Source organism: Ursus maritimus, unplaced genomic scaffold (genome assembly GCF_017311325.1).
Source record: "Ursus maritimus isolate PB19 unplaced genomic scaffold, ASM1731132v1 scaffold_34, whole genome shotgun sequence".
NCBI classification, from domain to species: Eukaryota; Metazoa; Chordata; class Mammalia; order Carnivora; family Ursidae; genus Ursus; species Ursus maritimus.
In genome coordinates this window covers 7,631,138-7,648,277 of record NW_024426008.1, presented here as the reverse complement: position 1 = coordinate 7,648,277, position 17,140 = coordinate 7,631,138, and the positions used below count along the sequence as shown (strand labels likewise).

Here is a 17,140-nt window from a genome sequence, read left to right as displayed (position 1 = left end):
ATTTAGACCCTAGAGATCTCATGTCATAGGGAATCTAATATGGTTTTACTAAACAAATCTCAGGAAGCAACATGCTTAGACAAAGTATGACTTTAAGTTACTATAAAAATGAATGAGCAAGAAATGAAAACATATGTCCACGCCAAAACATGTACAGAAATAGCAGATTTATTCATAATAGCCAAAAAGTAGAAACAACCCAAATATTCAACTGATCAATGTGTAAATACAACATAGTATATCTATACAAGGGAATATGTTTGCTGTAAAAAGAAAGAAGTATTGATACACGATACAACATGGGCGAACCCTGAAACATTATGATAATGAAGGAAGGCAGATACAAAAGGCCATATATTGTATGATTCCATTCATATGAAACATCCAGAATTGACAAACCAATAGACAAAGTAGATTAGTGGTAACCTAGGGTGGGGGCAGGAGGAATGAGAAGACTGAAGGGTGAATGAAGCCTACGGGGAAGAGTTTCTTTTTAGAATAATGAAAATGTTATAAAGTTGATTGTGATGTTCTAAAGTTGATGAATGCACAACATTGTGAATACACTAAAAGCCACTGAATTGCATACTTTTAATGGGTGAATTATATGGTATGTGAATTGTCTCAATAAAGTGGCCTTTAAAAAAAAAAAAAAAAAAGAAAGTGTATAGGAGTGTTATTCATAGTTGCCAAAACTGGGAAGCAGCCAAGGTGTCCTTCAATAGGTGAATGGATAAATCAACTGTGGTACATCCAGACAACGGATATTACCCAGTGCTAAAAAGGAATGAGCCATTAAGTCATGAAAAGACATGGAGGAGCCTTAAATGTATATCATGAAGTGAAAACAGCAAATCTGAAAAGGCTACACACTGTAGGATTCCAACTAGATGACATTCTGGAAAAAACTCTGAAGACAGTAAAAAGATCAGTGGTTGTCCGGGGTTAGGGGGCAAGATGGGATAAACAGGCAGAGCATAGGGGATTTTTAGGGCAGTGAAACTACTCTGTATGATACTACAATGGAAGATACATGTCTTCATACATTTGTTCAAACCCATAGAATGTACAACGCTGAGAGTGAACTCTAATGTAAACTATGACTTTGAGTGAGAATGATGTGTCATTGTAGGTCCATTGATTGTAATAAATGCCCCCTGGATTATTGAGAGTGGGGGAGGTTGTGTGTGTGTGGTAGGGAGGCAAAGGGACATACGGGAACTCTGCACTTTCTGCTCAGTTTTGCTGTGAACCTGAAACTGTTCTAAAAAAAAATAAAGTCTACAGAAAGAAGAGGAGGAAGAGGAGGAAAGGGAAGAGGGAGAAGAAGAGGAAGACGTCCTGAATACCTCACAAGGCTCATCTCAGTTGGCACCAGCTATAAAATTTTCCCTGACCCTTCTCTCTTCTCCTTCCTGGCAGAAGAATTAAGTACTCCTTTATCTGTGTTTTCATTGTGTTCTTATTCCTGCTTCCTTTACAGTTCATATCACTTTATTATAGTGGTTGCAGGTCTCACTAAACTATGACCCGCTCAAGGGCTGAGGCAATACCTTGTTTTGTTGATGTTTCTACTAGAACTACTACATAGTAGAGTTCAATAAGTTTGGTGTGTGAATGAGAGACGTCTTACAGCTAGCTACTGTTGTCAATACAGTTTAAAAGGATCTTGTCCCAGAATCTGTTCTTTAGGCCTTTTGCTATCCTGAAAACAGCTGTCCCCATGTGGTTCGTCCCAGGGACACTGATGAGGATGGGAATGAGCGAGCATTGAGGACTGTCCCTAGAAAATGGAGAACATATGAGAATCTTAAACCAATGGCTTATCGAAACTTATCTATATGGAGTCTCTTCAAATAGAAGCATATTACTCTACTAGAACTTTTGGAAAATCCTCCTCCTTGGAGACAATGCAACCAAGTGCAGTATAAAATCCAGGACCAGACTTATGTGGTGACACAGGTCAGCTGGGAAGATGTCATGGGGTTGTGAGAGGATCTCACTCTACCAAAAGCCACCTCCGGATGGCTGCCTGAGATGCTCCTGTGAAAGCTTTGTTACAAAGCTTAGGGGTTAGAGGTACGTAAACTGTGGGAGATGTATTCCTGAGAAGGATGGCATTTTAAACTTCTGTTATTCACTTATGCTTTACTGAAAGTCATACGTAAAATGGTTCTTGAAAGCAGGTTTTCAGAGGGCAGTGGAGAAAACCTATAAAGACACTGGTGCCAAGAGTGAAAAGGAAAAGGTACCTAAAGGAGTAATATAAAAACAAAAGAACTTTACTTTTCTTCACAAACATGCCAGCATTTAATGGACAAAATGGATATTCTTAGCCACACAGCTGCTTTAATTGTAGGACTAGGGTGACTTTTTAAGAAATCCCTTAGGGGGATTGAGAGCACCGGGGATTTCGTTGTCAATGCTCCACTACTTGCAACTTACTGATCTACAGAAGTCACTTGCCCTCTCTGATCCTCGGTTTTGTTCTTTCATAATAGGGACACAATAATACCTGTCCTGCTTACATCATGGGCTGATTGTGAGGTTGCTCCCAGTAAAATTCTTTAAAAATTAGCAAATCATTTACACTTGATGTTAGTGTAGAGAGGATAAGTGCTGTGAACCTCCCCTACTGAATATCAGTTGGGGTTATTTTTGGTGAGATCATATATATATATATATATATATATATATATATATATATATATATATGGAGAGAGAGAGAGAGATATGTACCTTTAATGTCTTGTTCCTTTAAATTTTGAAGGAACTTCTACCAGGTTCTGAAAAAAGTTTTAACTCAAGGCACATAAATGTACCTAAGGATATCTAGCCCACATATGCCCTTTTAAAAGAGAAAAGCCATTCTTTGACTATCTTATTCTCAAAGAATCATCAATTTGTATCAGAAAATTGGAGAGGTTAGACATGCAGAGCTGCCTTTCTAAGGAGCATGATGTGTTTGAGCATTTGCGACCCACAGTACCTGTCACTTTGCTCATCTGTTCCAGAGATCACCTGGCAATTCACAAATGCAGCAGGACACCTGTCCCATGTACCTGTGTAACTCTCAGCCGGTAGAGGGCTTTTTGGTAGAACAGCACCATGAGGTCCTTAAGGACAGAGACCAGGACTTAAAGGTGTTTGTATCTCTTGGTTGCCAAAAGTAAATATTTATTAAATGAAAATGTGGCTGGGACTGCATGTCAGGATGAGGAGGAAGTGGTGCGTCTTGGCAGATTTGATCTTCCAGGCAGGTTACCTGTTCCTGCATAATTGAAAGGAGACTCTGCTGGGCCAGGGTGAAGGCTGTCCTACCTTTTCCCAGACGATCAGGTTAACAGTGTTAGGCCAGGGGTGTCAAATAAAGGGCATCACAATTTAAGAAAGACATGAGAAGTTAGAGGAGGCAGTTCAGAGGACAGCTGTCATGAGGATAAAGAGCTTAGAAAAGAAGACGTAGCAAGAGTGGAGGGAAATACTGGGATTATTTAAACCTGACAAAAGGAGCCTGGAAAAGTGTCATAGGTAGTTGATTTTCAAACATATGTGGGGATGATTATATAGGGTGGAGCTTCTAAACACTTTTCCATGGCAAGGCACTCTTAGATAAAGATATACAAGCCCACAAGGGCAATCAGGTGAGCCTCTCCAAGACTACATTCTGCAGAGAGGAGTCCAAGATGGCGGAGGAGTAGGAGACTTAAATCTCGTCTGGCCCCAGGAATTCAGCTAGAGAGCTATCAAACCATTCTAAACACCTACCAACTCAACTGGAGAATGAGGAAAAGAATAGCAGCAACTCTATGAACAGAAAAGCGACCACTTTCTGCAAGGTATGATGTGCAGAGAGGTGAATCTGAGGTGGGAAGATAGACCATGGGGTTGGGAGTCTCCGTCAGTCAGCTACCAGCAAGTGCTAGAGCCGAGGAGCACAAAATCAGACCTTTTAGAAGCCTGCTCCGCTGAGGGACATTGCTCTAGTGACTAAGTGGGGGGTGGAACCCTCGCTGGGACAGTGTGGTCTCAGGACCCTCAGGGTTACAGAAAGACCAGGGGTGCCTGAGTGCGGCAGAGCTCCCAGGTATTGGAGCAGGGAAGCCGGCAGCACAGAGTGAGCCGAGGAGTGGGCTCTCAGCTCAGGGTGGCCATAAACCGTGGTCTTGGAGCCGGGGCCCAATCAGCAGAACCAGGGAGACTCCCCTTCCTCTCCCAGGAGGAGCGGTGTGGGAGCGCACCACAGGAATCTGTTGGATTTGGAGACTCCAGACAGGACCATGTGCCAGAGATAGAAACGCTCGGTCACAGGCCTGTGAGCACAAGAGTGGACCAGGGAGACAGGAGTGAGTGACTGCTTTTCTCTGAGGGCGCACTGAGGAGTGGGGCCCCGAGCTCTCAGTTCCTCTGGGGCCAGAGATTGGGAGGCCACCATTTTCATTCTCACTCTCTAAAGCTGTACCAAAAGCCTTCAGGGAACAAAAACTGCAGAGAGCAAACCTGAGCAGATGACTTAGCTTGGCCCCTGGCAAAGGAGGTGCAATCCCACCGGGGCAAAGACACTTGAGAATCACTGCAGCAGGCCCCTCTGCTGGAAGATCAGCAAGAACATCCAGCCAAGACCAAGTTTACCAATGAATAAGAACTGCAAAACCCCAGCTCTAGGGGAGCACAGCACATAGAATTCATGGCTTTTTCCCCCAAGATTCTTTAGTCTTTCAACTTTATTTAAAAAAAATTTTTTTTCTTTATTTTTTCTTTTTTAATTGAATTGTTTCCTTTTTCAACCAACTTCTCATCAATTCCTTTTTTAAAATCATTTTTAATTTTCATTTTTATACTCATATTCTATCCCTTCATTGTATTTAACCTTATTTTTTGTATAAGTTTTCTTTCTTTAAAATTTTGGGATGCAGTTTCTCCTAACAGACCAAAATATACCCAAAATCTAGTGTATGGCTCTTGTCTATTCACCCAACTGATCACATTCTTCTTTTTTTTCTTTTTTCTCTTTTTGTCTTTTCTTTTTTCTTTTTTGTTTTACCCAGGTGTTGGGTCTCTTCTGATTTGTTTAGTATGTATTTCCCTGTGGTTGTTGTTGCCATTTTAGTATTTTGTTCTCTCATTCATCTGTTCTTTGCTGGACAGAATGACAAGATGGAAAAACTCGCCTCAAAAAAGAGAACAAGAGGCAGTACTTATTGCCAGGCACCTGATCAATATGGACATAAGTAAGATGTTAAGATGTCAGGACAGAGTTCAGAATAAGGATGATAAAGATACTAGGTGGGCTTGAAAAAAGCATAGGAGACACTAGAAAATCCCTTTCTGGAGAAATAAAAGAACTAAAATCTAACCAAGTTGAAATAAAAAAGAATATTAATGAGATGCAATAAAAAATGGAGGTTCTAATTGCTAGGATAAATGAGGCAGAAGAGAGAATTAGTGATATAGAAGACAAAATAATAGAGAATAAAGAAGCTAAGAAAAAGAGATAAACAAGTACTGAATCATGAGGGGAGAATTCAGGAGATAAGTGGTAGCATAAAGTGAAACAATATTAAACAATATAAAAATAATTGGGATCCCAGAAGAAGAGGAAAGAGAGAGAGGGGCAGAAGGTATATTGGAGCAAATTATAGCAGAGAACGTCCCTAACCTGGGGAAGGAAACAGGCATCCAAGTCCAAGAGGCACAGAGAACCCCCCCCCCTCCAAATCAATAAAAATAGGTCAACACCCCGACATCTAATAGTTTTACTATTTACTACTATTTCTCAGAGACAGAGAAAATCCTGAAATCAGCTCAGGACAAGAGATCTATAACCTACAACAGTAGAAACATTAGATTGGCAGCACACTTATCCACAGACACCTGGCCAGCCAGAAAGGACTGGCATGATATAGTCAGGGTACTAAAGGAGAAAAATATGCACCCAAGAATACTTTATCCACCTAGACTGTCATTGAAAACAGAAGGACAGATAAAAAGCTTCCAGGACAAATAGAAACCAAAAGAATTTGCAATCACCAAGCCAACCCTACAAAAAATATTGAAAGGGGTCGGTCCTCTAAGCAAAGAGAGAGCCCAAAAGTAACATAGACCAGAAAGGAACAGAGACCATATACAGTAACAGTCACCTTACAGGCAATACAATGGCACTAAATTCATCTATCTCAGTAGTTACCCTGAATGTAAATGGGCTAAATGCCCCAATCAAAAGACACAGCATATCAGATTGGATAAAAAAGGCAAGACCCATCAATATGCTATCTGCAAGAGCCTTGTTATAGACCCAAAGAGACCTCCAGATTTAAAGTGAGGGGGTGGAAAACCATTTAGCATGCTAATGGATATCAAAAGAAAGCTGGGGTGTCAATCCTTATATCAGACAAATTAGATTTTAAACCAAAGACTATAATAAGAGATGAAGAAGGACACTATATCATACTTAAAGGGTCTGTCCAACAAGAAGATACAGCATTTGTAAATATACCCCAAAATGGGAGGAGCCAATTATATGAGCCAATTAATAACAAAATCAAAGAAACACACTGACAATAATACACCAGTAGTAGGAGACTTTAACACCCCCCCTCACTGAAATGGACAGATCATCTAGCAAAAGATCAACAAGGAAATAAGGGCTTTAAATGACACTCTGGATCAGATGGATGTCACAGAAATATTCAGAACATTCCCTCCCAAAGCTACAGAATACACATTTTCTTGAGTGCACATGGAACATGCTCCAAAATAGATCACATCCTAGGTCACAAAATCAGGTATCAACCGGTACCAAAAGTTTGGGGTCATTCCCTGCATATTTTTAGACCACAATCCTTTGAAACTGGAACTCAATCACAAGAGGAAATTTGGAAAGAACTCAAACACATGGAGGCTAAAGAGCATCCTATTAAAGAATGAATGGGTCAACCATGAAATTAAAGAAGAGCTAAACAAATTCATGGAAACAAATGAAAGTGAAAACACAACTGTTCAAAACCTTTGGGATGCAGCAAAGGTGGTCCTAAGAGGGAAGCATATAGCAATACAAGCCTTTCTCAAGAAACAAGAAAGGCTTCAAATATACAACCTAACCTTACACCTAAAGGAATGGGAGAACAGCAAATAAGGCCTAAACCCAGCAGGAGAAGAGAAATAATAAAGGTCAGAGCAGAAATCAATGAAATAGAAACCAAAAGAACAATAGAACAGATCAATGAAACTAGGAGCTGGTTCTTTGAAAGAATTAATAAGATTGATAAACTCCTGGCCAGGCTTATCAAAAAGAGAGGAGAAGGAACCTAAATAAATAAAACCATGAATGAAAGAGGAGGGATCACAACCAACACCAAAGAAATACAACTAATTACAAGAACATATTATGAGCAACTATACGCCTAAAAATTAGACAATCTGGAAGAAATGGATGCATTCCTAGAGATGTATAAACTACTAAAACTGAACCAGGAAGAAATAGAAAACCTAAACAGACCCATAACCAGCAAGGAAATTGAAGTAATAATCAAAAATCTCCCAACAAACAGCGCAGGGCTGGATGGCTTCTGAAGGGAACTCTACCAAACATTTAAGACGAATTAATACCTACTCTTCTGAAGCTGATTCAAAATACAGAAATGGAAGGAAAACTTCTGAACTCTTTCTATGAGGCCAGCATTACCTTGATCCCAAAACCACATAAAAACTCCACCAAAAAGGAGAATTACAGACAAAATCCCTGATGAAAATGGATGCAAAAATCCTCACCGAAATACTAGCCAACAGGATCCAACAGTACATTAAAAGGATTATTCACCACGACCAAGTGGGATTTATTCCTGGGCTGCAAGGGTGGTTCAACATCCACACATCAATGTGATGCACTATATTTTTAATAAAAGAAAGGACAAGAACCATATGATCCTCTCAATAGATGCAGAAAAAGCATTTGACAAGGTACAACATCTTTTGTTGAATAAAACTCTTCACGGTGCAGGGATAGAGGGTACATACCTCAATATCATAAAAGCCAGGCTATCATTCTCAATGGGGAAAAACTAAGAGCTTTTCCCCTAAGGTCAGGAACACGGCAGGGATTTCCACTATCACTACTGCTGTTCCATAGTATTAGAACTCCTAGCCTCAGCAATCAGACAACAAAAAGAAATAAAGGCATCTGAATCTGCAAAGAAGAAGTCAAAATCTCACTCTTTGAAGATGACATGATACTTTACATGAAAAACCCAAAAGACTCCACCCCAAAACTGCTAGAACTCATACAGGAAACCAGGAAAGTGTCAGGATATAAAATCAGTATAGAGAAATCATTGTATTTCTATACACCAACGAGGCAGAAGAAAGAGAAATTAAGGATGTAATTAATGTAATCCCATTTACAATTGCACCAAAAAACATAAGATACCTAGGAATAAATCTAACCAAATAGGCAAAGGATCTGTATTCAGAAAACTATAGAATACTCATGAAAGAAATTGAAGAAGACACAAAGAAATGGAAAAACATTCCGTGCTCATGGATTGGAAGAACAAATATTGTTAAAATGTCTATGCAACCTAGACATTCTATGAAATAAATGTTAAAATGTCTATGCAATCTATACATTCAATGAAATATCTATCAAAACACCATTAACATTTTTCACAGAGCTAGAACAAATAATCCTGAAATTTGTATGGAACTAGAAAAGGCCCCTAATAGCCAGAGGAATGTTGAAAAAAAACAAAGCTGGTGGCATCACAATTTAGGACTTGAACCTCTATTACAAAGCTGTCTGAGTAACAATTATAACAATTATAATTATGATATAAGTACCATAAGCTGAGTAACAATTATACATATGTGTTCACAAGGTGAAAAATAAGTAGATTTATGATTTATAAATGTCTGTATATGTACATCACACATATAATTTAGTGTAATAAAATATTTATACTACAATGAGTTTTTTTTTTTTTAAGATTTTATTTATTTATTCGACAGAGATAGAGACAGCCAGCGAGAGAGGGAACACAAGCAGGGGGAGTGGGAGAGGAAGAAGCAGGCTCATAGGGGAAGAGCCTGATGTGGGGCTCGATCCCAGATCGCCAGGATCACGCCCTGAGCCGAAGGCAGACGCTTAACCACTGTGCCACCCAGGCGCCCCTACAATGAGTTTCTTAATAAACTATCATTTCATTGCAAAAAAAACCAAAGACTACATTCTGCAATAAGGCTGTGACACTCCTGGGTCTCACCTTGCCACCAGAGGACTGAGGGGATCAATAGCTTAGCATACTGATACCTATCCTTGCCTTTGTGGAGTTTATGAACTGTATGTTTCTGTTCCTCCCCAAATTCCTATGTTGAAACCCTAATCCCAATGTGATGGTATTAGGAGATGGGGGCTTTGGGAGGTGATTAGCTCATGATGGTGGAGCCCTCAGAAATGAGATTAGTACCCTTAGAAAAGAGACCCCAGAAACTTCTCACCCACTCTTTCTGCCACATAAGGTTGTAGGGAGATATACCTGCTTGTGAACCAGGAAGTAGTTCTCAACAGACACATATTTTCCTGTGCTTTGATCTTGGACTTCCCATCCTCCAGAACTATGAAAAATATGTGTTGTTTAAACCACCCAGTCTATGGTATTTCTGTTACAGCGCCACAACTCACTGAGAAAGGATTTGTATACCTATTAGGGAATTAATGTACAGAACACAGACGATCTATATTTTAGGTAGAGTAAAAACTAGGGTCAAGATCTTATGAAAGATTGAAATAAAAGGAGAAAACACTTTAATTCTTCAATTTGAAAAATACTGGATTGTTTTTTCAAAGAGTGTGTGTGTGTGTGGCATGTCCCCAAACCTTTTATGCAGTTTAGCTTCACTAACTTCAGGAAAGTAAGTCCTACAGACTTACCCCCAAGACCGTTTGAAGGTTTAATTATTTACATTTATTTTATACTGATTTTAGTTTTGGGAATATTGAATAATGCATTATTGATTTTAATTGAGTCAGCCTCTCTGAAGATACTAACAGCTGAATAAAACAAAAACTAAAATGTGCTATGCAACATGAACAAAACCAAAGTGTGAAAGAACTTTAAGGTCTATATCTGGGCTCATCTAAAGGCAAAAACTTTTTTTTTTTTTTTTGGTAAGACTTTATTTGATAGAGAGCACAAGCAGGGGAGCTGCAGGCAGAGGGGAAGGGAGAAGCAGGCTCCCTGAGGAGCCCAATGTGGGGCTCAATACCAGGACCCTGGGATCATGACCTGAGCTGAAGGCAGTTAACCAACTGAGCCACCCAGGTGCCCCAAGCAAATACATTCTATAGGAAAGATGGATTTGAGGACATATGTGATCCTGAGTGTAAATGTCAGGGTATAAGCAAAAATTCCAGGTACTTTTGCAGACTTTCAAGACAGTGGAATTGGTAAGACCCAAGTCAAGGTCTCCAGACAGTAAAGGGGGACCCAGGTAATATACGGGTTATAGGTGGAACAAGCAGAACATTTCATTAAGGTAAGCATATATGATATGACAGAAAGGTGTAGGAAAATAGGATGGCAGAGCAGGACAGAGAGACCTGAAGGACCTGGGAGTGGTGGAGGGGGTCTTCTGGGCTAGTGGATGGGAGAGGGGCTGTGGACACACCCTCTTCAATTGTTACCCCTGCCACTCAGAAATCCTTTGTGACTCTTCAGTACTCTGTGATGTAAGCCTGGGGAGGGTATATATTCAGCATCTCAGCGCTAAGAGCTCAGTTGCCTACGAGCAGCTTTGCGATTCAGACAATGGAGTTCAAAGACTTGAATGTTCTCTCATTTCTGAATACTCTTACTGAACCATGTCTGAGCTTTGACTCGACATGCTTGAAGATTGACCCCAACTTCACCTTCCTGTGTGGGTTGGGATTGCTCCTCCTCTTCCTGTGCTACCTGATGGGAATTCCATTTCCAACTTGGAAAACCAAACCCACCCAAAAGGTAAGGAATCCTGGGGGAGCCCTCAACATAGATTATGGTTTCCATTTCTAATCCCAAATTTTATTAATTTATTTAAAATATTTTACTTAAGAGAAAGCAAGAGAGCACAAGTAGGGGAGAGGGGCAGAGGGAGAGCTAAGCAGGGAATCTAATGTGGGGTTGGAACCCAAAACCCTGGAATCATGACCTGAGCTGAAGGCAGACACTTAACCAACTGAGCAACCCAGGCACCCCTAATCCCAAATTTTAAAATGAGTTTGGTAGGGTCAGAGAAACACCTAAAATGGAAATCTTAAGAGACATTTGCTCCTCTAGAAGAAATGGTCTGGCAGGGATAAGGATTAAGGACGGACTAAGGTTTCTACTTGAAACTCAGTCTTATCTGGGTATGGTGGTGGGTCTTCAGTAAAATCCCAAACACAGGTATTTTGTAGTCCTGGATTGGGTTATTTAGCGAGTAGGGAATCTGTAAGAGAACGAAGTTTCCCAGGACTTGATCATGTCACGGCATCACTCAAGCCTTCTTTTGTGTGGGGCTGATCAGGAGAACTGTGTTGAGTCTCTGAGAAGACACTGGGGTCTGAGGTATGTCGTAAGATACAGGTTCCTACCTGACGGAGCACAGATGTGACCATCAGGGTTCAATTTCTATGTCCTCACTGAACAAAGGACTTCTGACTGAGAATATCGTGTGGACTTCACAGAAAAAAATCCTCCTTTGAGTTTTTCAAAATAAATATTGACATTTTATAACCTTAAAAATTGATAAAAGCAAGGAACACAAAGTTCTATTAATTAAAGTTCTCCTATTCTTGGATAAAGAATGTTTCCATTTCTGAGAGAAGAGTGAGATTAATCTCAACCCATCATTTGTTTTTGTTCCAGCGTCAGGGCAGAGCCAAGAGGAGGAGGAAAGGTGGGACTCTGAAAGGTAAGGTTCTGCCTATTTCACCTGAGCTCTCCAAGGGTGACCCTTCTTGTCCTTTCCATGAGGGCCCAGGGCCTTGATCTCTGAGGATGCCAGCTACTAGATACAGTCCCCCTCTTAGAAAACAGAGGCCTCAGAGGAGAGGCTCATGGAAAGGCAGAGCGTAAAACCCTTCTCAGATTCCCTGCTTTGCCCATCCCTGAGCATGAAGCAGTGTTGGGCCTGGGCAATGGGTGTTGCCCAATAGATGGCCATGTGAGATGTCAAGAGTCAGAACTTCTGTCTCCTGACTTTGTGAAAGACTTGTGACATCATAATATCAGGGATTCTTCCCTGAGGTAACCACTGACCTCTGTGCTTCACAGAGGTGGTCTGAGAATCACATGAGATAATTTACATGAAAGTACTTTATACATGAAGCAAGAATACTAATCAGGTTCACATCGTTGACCATTTGACCTCATCTGTTGATTATTGGGGCTTTCGGAGTCTAATATCTCATGTATGTTCCATAAGGGGACTCTTGCATTAACACCTGTTTCTATTTTCACTACATATAACACATTCTCCTGGTTTCCTAGACTACAGATGCTACCAGAGAGAAGTGGAGGAGACCCGGAAGCTGATCTCTGTTTTAAGGTGGTGACCAGTCTTTCTCCTTCTATCCTGATCCCTCTTAGAGCACGTTTTATGCATTTGTAGGGATTCAATGCAGCCTGCCATAGTCATGGGAGGGGGTAGCCATAGGAACAGGAACTGGGGTGAAGGCTACTGAGTACCTTGTGAAGTCATAATGGTGGGGCATTGTGAAGGGGCAGCAGGCTTCAGGCGGCCCCTCCCTTGCCAGGCCAGCATGTCTTCCTCCCCTTGTTCCACTCCTGGCTATAGCTTTGTACCTCCTGTCTCCTGCAGCCCCCTAGGCCGGCATCATGATACCATCCACTTTCGTCAACTGTTATGTCCAGACTCCTCCTGTGAGGTATGTAATAGCACAACTGCTGAGATCAATCGGCTGCTGTTCCCGGAGGCCCTGCAAGATGCTCCTCCCTTGGCTACCACAGCTCCTGTGACTTCCTCATCGTTCACTCTCTCCCCTGACTCCTCAGCAGTCCCTCCAGGAGACCTAATATCAACTTCTCTGCCTGAGCTTTCCCCACCACCTGCCTCCAACTTCTCACCTAACCCAGTGATCCCCGTGGCTAACTTTTTTCCACCCTCACCACCGGGTGATTCTTTGCCACCAGAGCCTCTTACTTGCTTGGATTCCAAATCCCCTGTGGACCATTTCCCACCCCAGCCCCTTGCCTTTCCTCCTCTCCCACCATTAGATGCTCAGACAGCGGATCCTGTTGTCCAAACAGAGGCCACTTTGTCTCTAAATACCATCTTCTCTCTGGACCCTACCCTTTCCCAAGATATCAACCCCTTACCGGACTTGTCCCAGCCAGTGAATCACACTGAGACCGTTGCTTGTGATCATGCACCACCAACCGTGTCTGCTTCACCACCACCAGACTGCAGTTTAACTGTGACTAAATCTAAATCAATTTCCATCTCAACAAAGCCTGTTTCAGAGAGCTCATCTCCAGATAGCCCTAGTGGGTTGTCTACTTCTGTCCCAAAAATCACAGGCACCGACCACTCCAGATTGTCAATTTTAGACTTCCCTGGGTGGCAAACTCATGCCAAAGGCTTCTTCCCTTCAACCTTGGCTCCATGTGATTTCCATCAAGAGTTTCTGGCCCTCCATTCTTCAGAGGCTTCTTCCAGGGGAGACCCTGCAGCCAACTTTGTAGAGCCTGGTAACCTCTCACTTCTCAGCCCTGATGGCCTGGCACTTCTAGAGAAACAAGTCCAAAAGAGGAGTGACGTCCTGATGTGGCAGGAAATGAAAAAGGGTTCTTTTCCAAAACAAACAACTGCTGATAAACATGACTTGGCAGCCTCCCTTCCTTTCAGGAGCAGCAAAGACCAATCAAAGGAGCTGCATATGCATCAGCAGCCCCCATATCCTACAACTTTGGAGGAGGGCCATTTACAGCAAACCCCTATCCAGCTCTTCTGGGGTCTCCCAACTCTTCATAGTGAGTCCTTGTTCTCTGCCGCCCATGTCTCAGATGATTGTTCCTCCATCTTTATTTTCAACAGAATCTCAAATGCCTCCACAGAGCAGGAATCCCCAGTAGTTCCCCATCCTCTTCCTCTATCCTTGCCTGAGAACCAGCCTCAACTCCTGACTCAAACCCAGCCCCAATCCCAGCCCCCACCTATCCCTCAGGTCCAGCCCCAGGCCCACCTTCAATCCCCACTCCCAATCCTGCCATCTTGTCCTCTACCCCAGATTAAGATCTGTGGAGTGTGTTATCACAGACCTCAGAATGAATCAGAGTCTCTCATGTCAACTGAAATGGAACATCTGGAATGGAATGTGTTGCAGAAGGAACAGGAAAGTATGTGGGGTTTACCCACTGTTGTCCAAAGATCCCAGGAGGACTTTTGTCCTTCAGCTCCTAACCCTTCTCTTAACCGTAGGGCCTCCCAGGCCCATGTTGCAATCTGTATCCCTCCTGGTCAGTTTCCTCTCAGTGATGAGCTTCGGACAAAACTAGAGCGTCACCTTCGAAAGAGGCTCATCCAACACCGGTGGGGCATGCCCCGCAGGATCTATGAGTCTCTATCACTGATGACGCGTCCAAGTATTTTTTCAGAGATACCTGAGTCACAGCACTATCGTGGACGCACATGGATCTCTAAGAGTCAGAGTAAATTGAGCACATCTGAAAGCATCTATGAGGGGGGCTCAGACATCGTTCAGCTAGAGGATGATGACCTGGAGAAGGACGATGACCAGAAGGACAAAAATGACCCGGAGAAGGACAACAATGACCTGGAGAAGGACAACAATGGCCTGGAGAAGGACAACAATGACAAAAACTTAACAGTGTCTGTGGAGACTGCAGGTCAGAGACAACTTGAAAATGCTCTGAAAAAACATCTGAGCAAAAAGTTAGAAGAAATCAGTGAGGGTCGGCTCCCTGGGACTGTGCATAATTCATGGCATAGGATGAAGCAGGCATTGCTTCTTTCTGAGAAATCCCACACTGAAGTAAAACAGAAAAGTTTGTCACCATCAGTGGTTGAGGACTACTCCCTGAATACCTTCCAGGAGCTTCCCTTTGTTGAATCTAGTGCACAACAGATGCTGGAAGCCCATATTGAAAGGTTTCGTAAGAGGATGACATGGGGACTTCCCCCCAGGGTCCTTGAATCCATAGAGCTCTTTAAATCGATAGAGGCCACATCCCGTTCTAGCTTTTCCTCCTCAACCAACCTGATTTCTGAGGTAAATTCTAAACCTGGGAGCTTCAACTCCCTTAGAGGAAGCTCTAAATATCTCCATGGAGACAAAGAAGCAACAGCGAATTCAGCCCCCATCCTGGATCGTCCTCTCCCTGCCACCTCAACTGTGGGCAAGGAAGAACAGAGAATTCCGAGGCAATCACCCTCTGATATTAACCAAGAGTTTGCAGAGGATGTTCAGAAAATTAAGGATGGCAGACAGACTTGTACACCTGTCAAACATGACACCGTAGGCAACAGATGGCCCCCAAAGCTGCCTGCAAGGCAAGCTGGGGCCAGACAGGAGCCAAAGGATAAGAGTGCAAATTCCAGCGGTAGAGGAGGAATGCAACAAGGCAAAAAGATGAAGAATCTAGAACCTGCTGTTGTGCCCACAGTGTCCAGGGAGATATTCAGGGCCAAGGAACTTGATGCTCACCAGTCACAGTTTAATATCTTGACAACCAGCAAGCCAGGAAGCTCCCAAATTGTAAAGGTGAATGAGAATAAAGTCAAAACTACTGTCCCCATTAACCCCCCCCCACCAAACATATCAATTCCCCAAGATCCTGAATCATCAACCCTTAAAGAACAACTGTTGCATGAGTTAAAGCTGAAACTGGAGAACAGAAAGCATAGCCAGGCACAAGCCCAATGCACTGGCTTGCCCCCTGCTGCAGATACTTTGACTTATAAGACCTCACTGACTCATGCCCAGGGTGTCTCCACTGGGGACATGGGAGCTTCCCAAGTGCTGCATGTCCATTCAGAGGACACAGGAATTAAGAGGGAACAACAGCAGGAGCCTTGGGTCTCTAGGCATGTCTTAAGGAAGTGCCAGAACAATCTCCCACCAGCTGTAATGACCATGAGCCCTCGGGCCTCCAAGGCAAAAGAGCTTGGTGGAGGGGATGCAGGATTGGGTACATCCCAACTTAGAAGAAACAGTTTCCACCCTACTGAGGATGTGGCACTGAAGAAGAGGTTCCCAGCTCGGGATGTGGTATTGAAGGAAAAGCTGGAAAGCAAGCCTTCCCAGACCCTATCACAGATGGGTCAGCCTCCTTCTGAAAGCCTTTTCAGAAAAAAAATGAAGCATTTTTTGCAATGGCTTAATCCTGGGATAAAATGCAAAAAGCAAGAAAACTTCCAGGAAAAGGGAAGCCCCCTATCATCTGTGGAAAGCAGAGGCCTACTTAAAGGTCGAACTGCCTTTACTGGGACGACCAAAGCTCAGAAAATTACGCCAGACGTTGGAAAGTTCCTAGAGGAGAAAATGAGGTGTCGGCATGCAATAGATAGCACCTGCCCTCGACAGCCCATTCCCTCCCCAGTCAAGTTTGGGAAAACTCAGCAGAAAGCACAAGTGTGGGCCCAGGCACAGCCTGTCCAGGGGTATCCCCTCAACTACAGGGCTCCCTCATATAGGGGGACAAATACCAAGTCCTGCCACCAAGAAGTTGTCTGTGCTGGCCAAGGCCATACTGGAAGCATCAGACAGATCAGAGACCAGTATATGCCCCAGAAAGCTGTGGCATTTAAGGACCAGCTACTGCATCAGAAGTACCCCCTATCCATGGCCCACAGGGAGCCTGCGCCCCACCCAAACACCACCTGCAGGCATCAGGCTGGCCAGGGGCCTCGGGTCACTCTTACCACTGCTGAAGGCACTGCGTTCAGAGAGCTGTCTCAACTATTTAGACAGAAAACCCTTCTCCAGAATTTCCAGGAGGGGATATTTCCCACTCCAAAATAATCCCTTGTGAAGAATATTGATTCTCTCCAATAAATGTTTCTCTAATAGTAATGTCTGTTCTGTGTACTGTACTGGGGGCATGGGTTTAGGGCAACTCAGTTCAGCTGTTACTGATTGCTTCCT

The 17,140-nt window shown here is 42.9% G+C and overlaps 1 protein-coding gene across 1 annotated transcript in view; it reads left to right on the top strand.

Annotated features, from left to right (window-relative positions):
- The window catches only part of LOC103676362 (spermatogenesis-associated protein 31D1-like), a 45,423-nt gene extending 28,359 nt beyond the window's left edge, over positions 1-17,064 (top strand). The window contains exons 3-5 of the mRNA XM_008705524.2: positions 11,880-11,925; positions 12,504-12,561; positions 12,835-17,064. Of these exons, the coding sequence (XP_008703746.2) occupies positions 11,880-11,925; positions 12,504-12,561; positions 12,835-17,017 (4,287 nt within the window). The 3' untranslated portion in view covers positions 17,018-17,064. The remainder of the gene's footprint in view (positions 1-11,879; positions 11,926-12,503; positions 12,562-12,834) is intronic.
- The last annotated feature ends 76 nt before the right edge of the window (positions 17,065-17,140 follow it).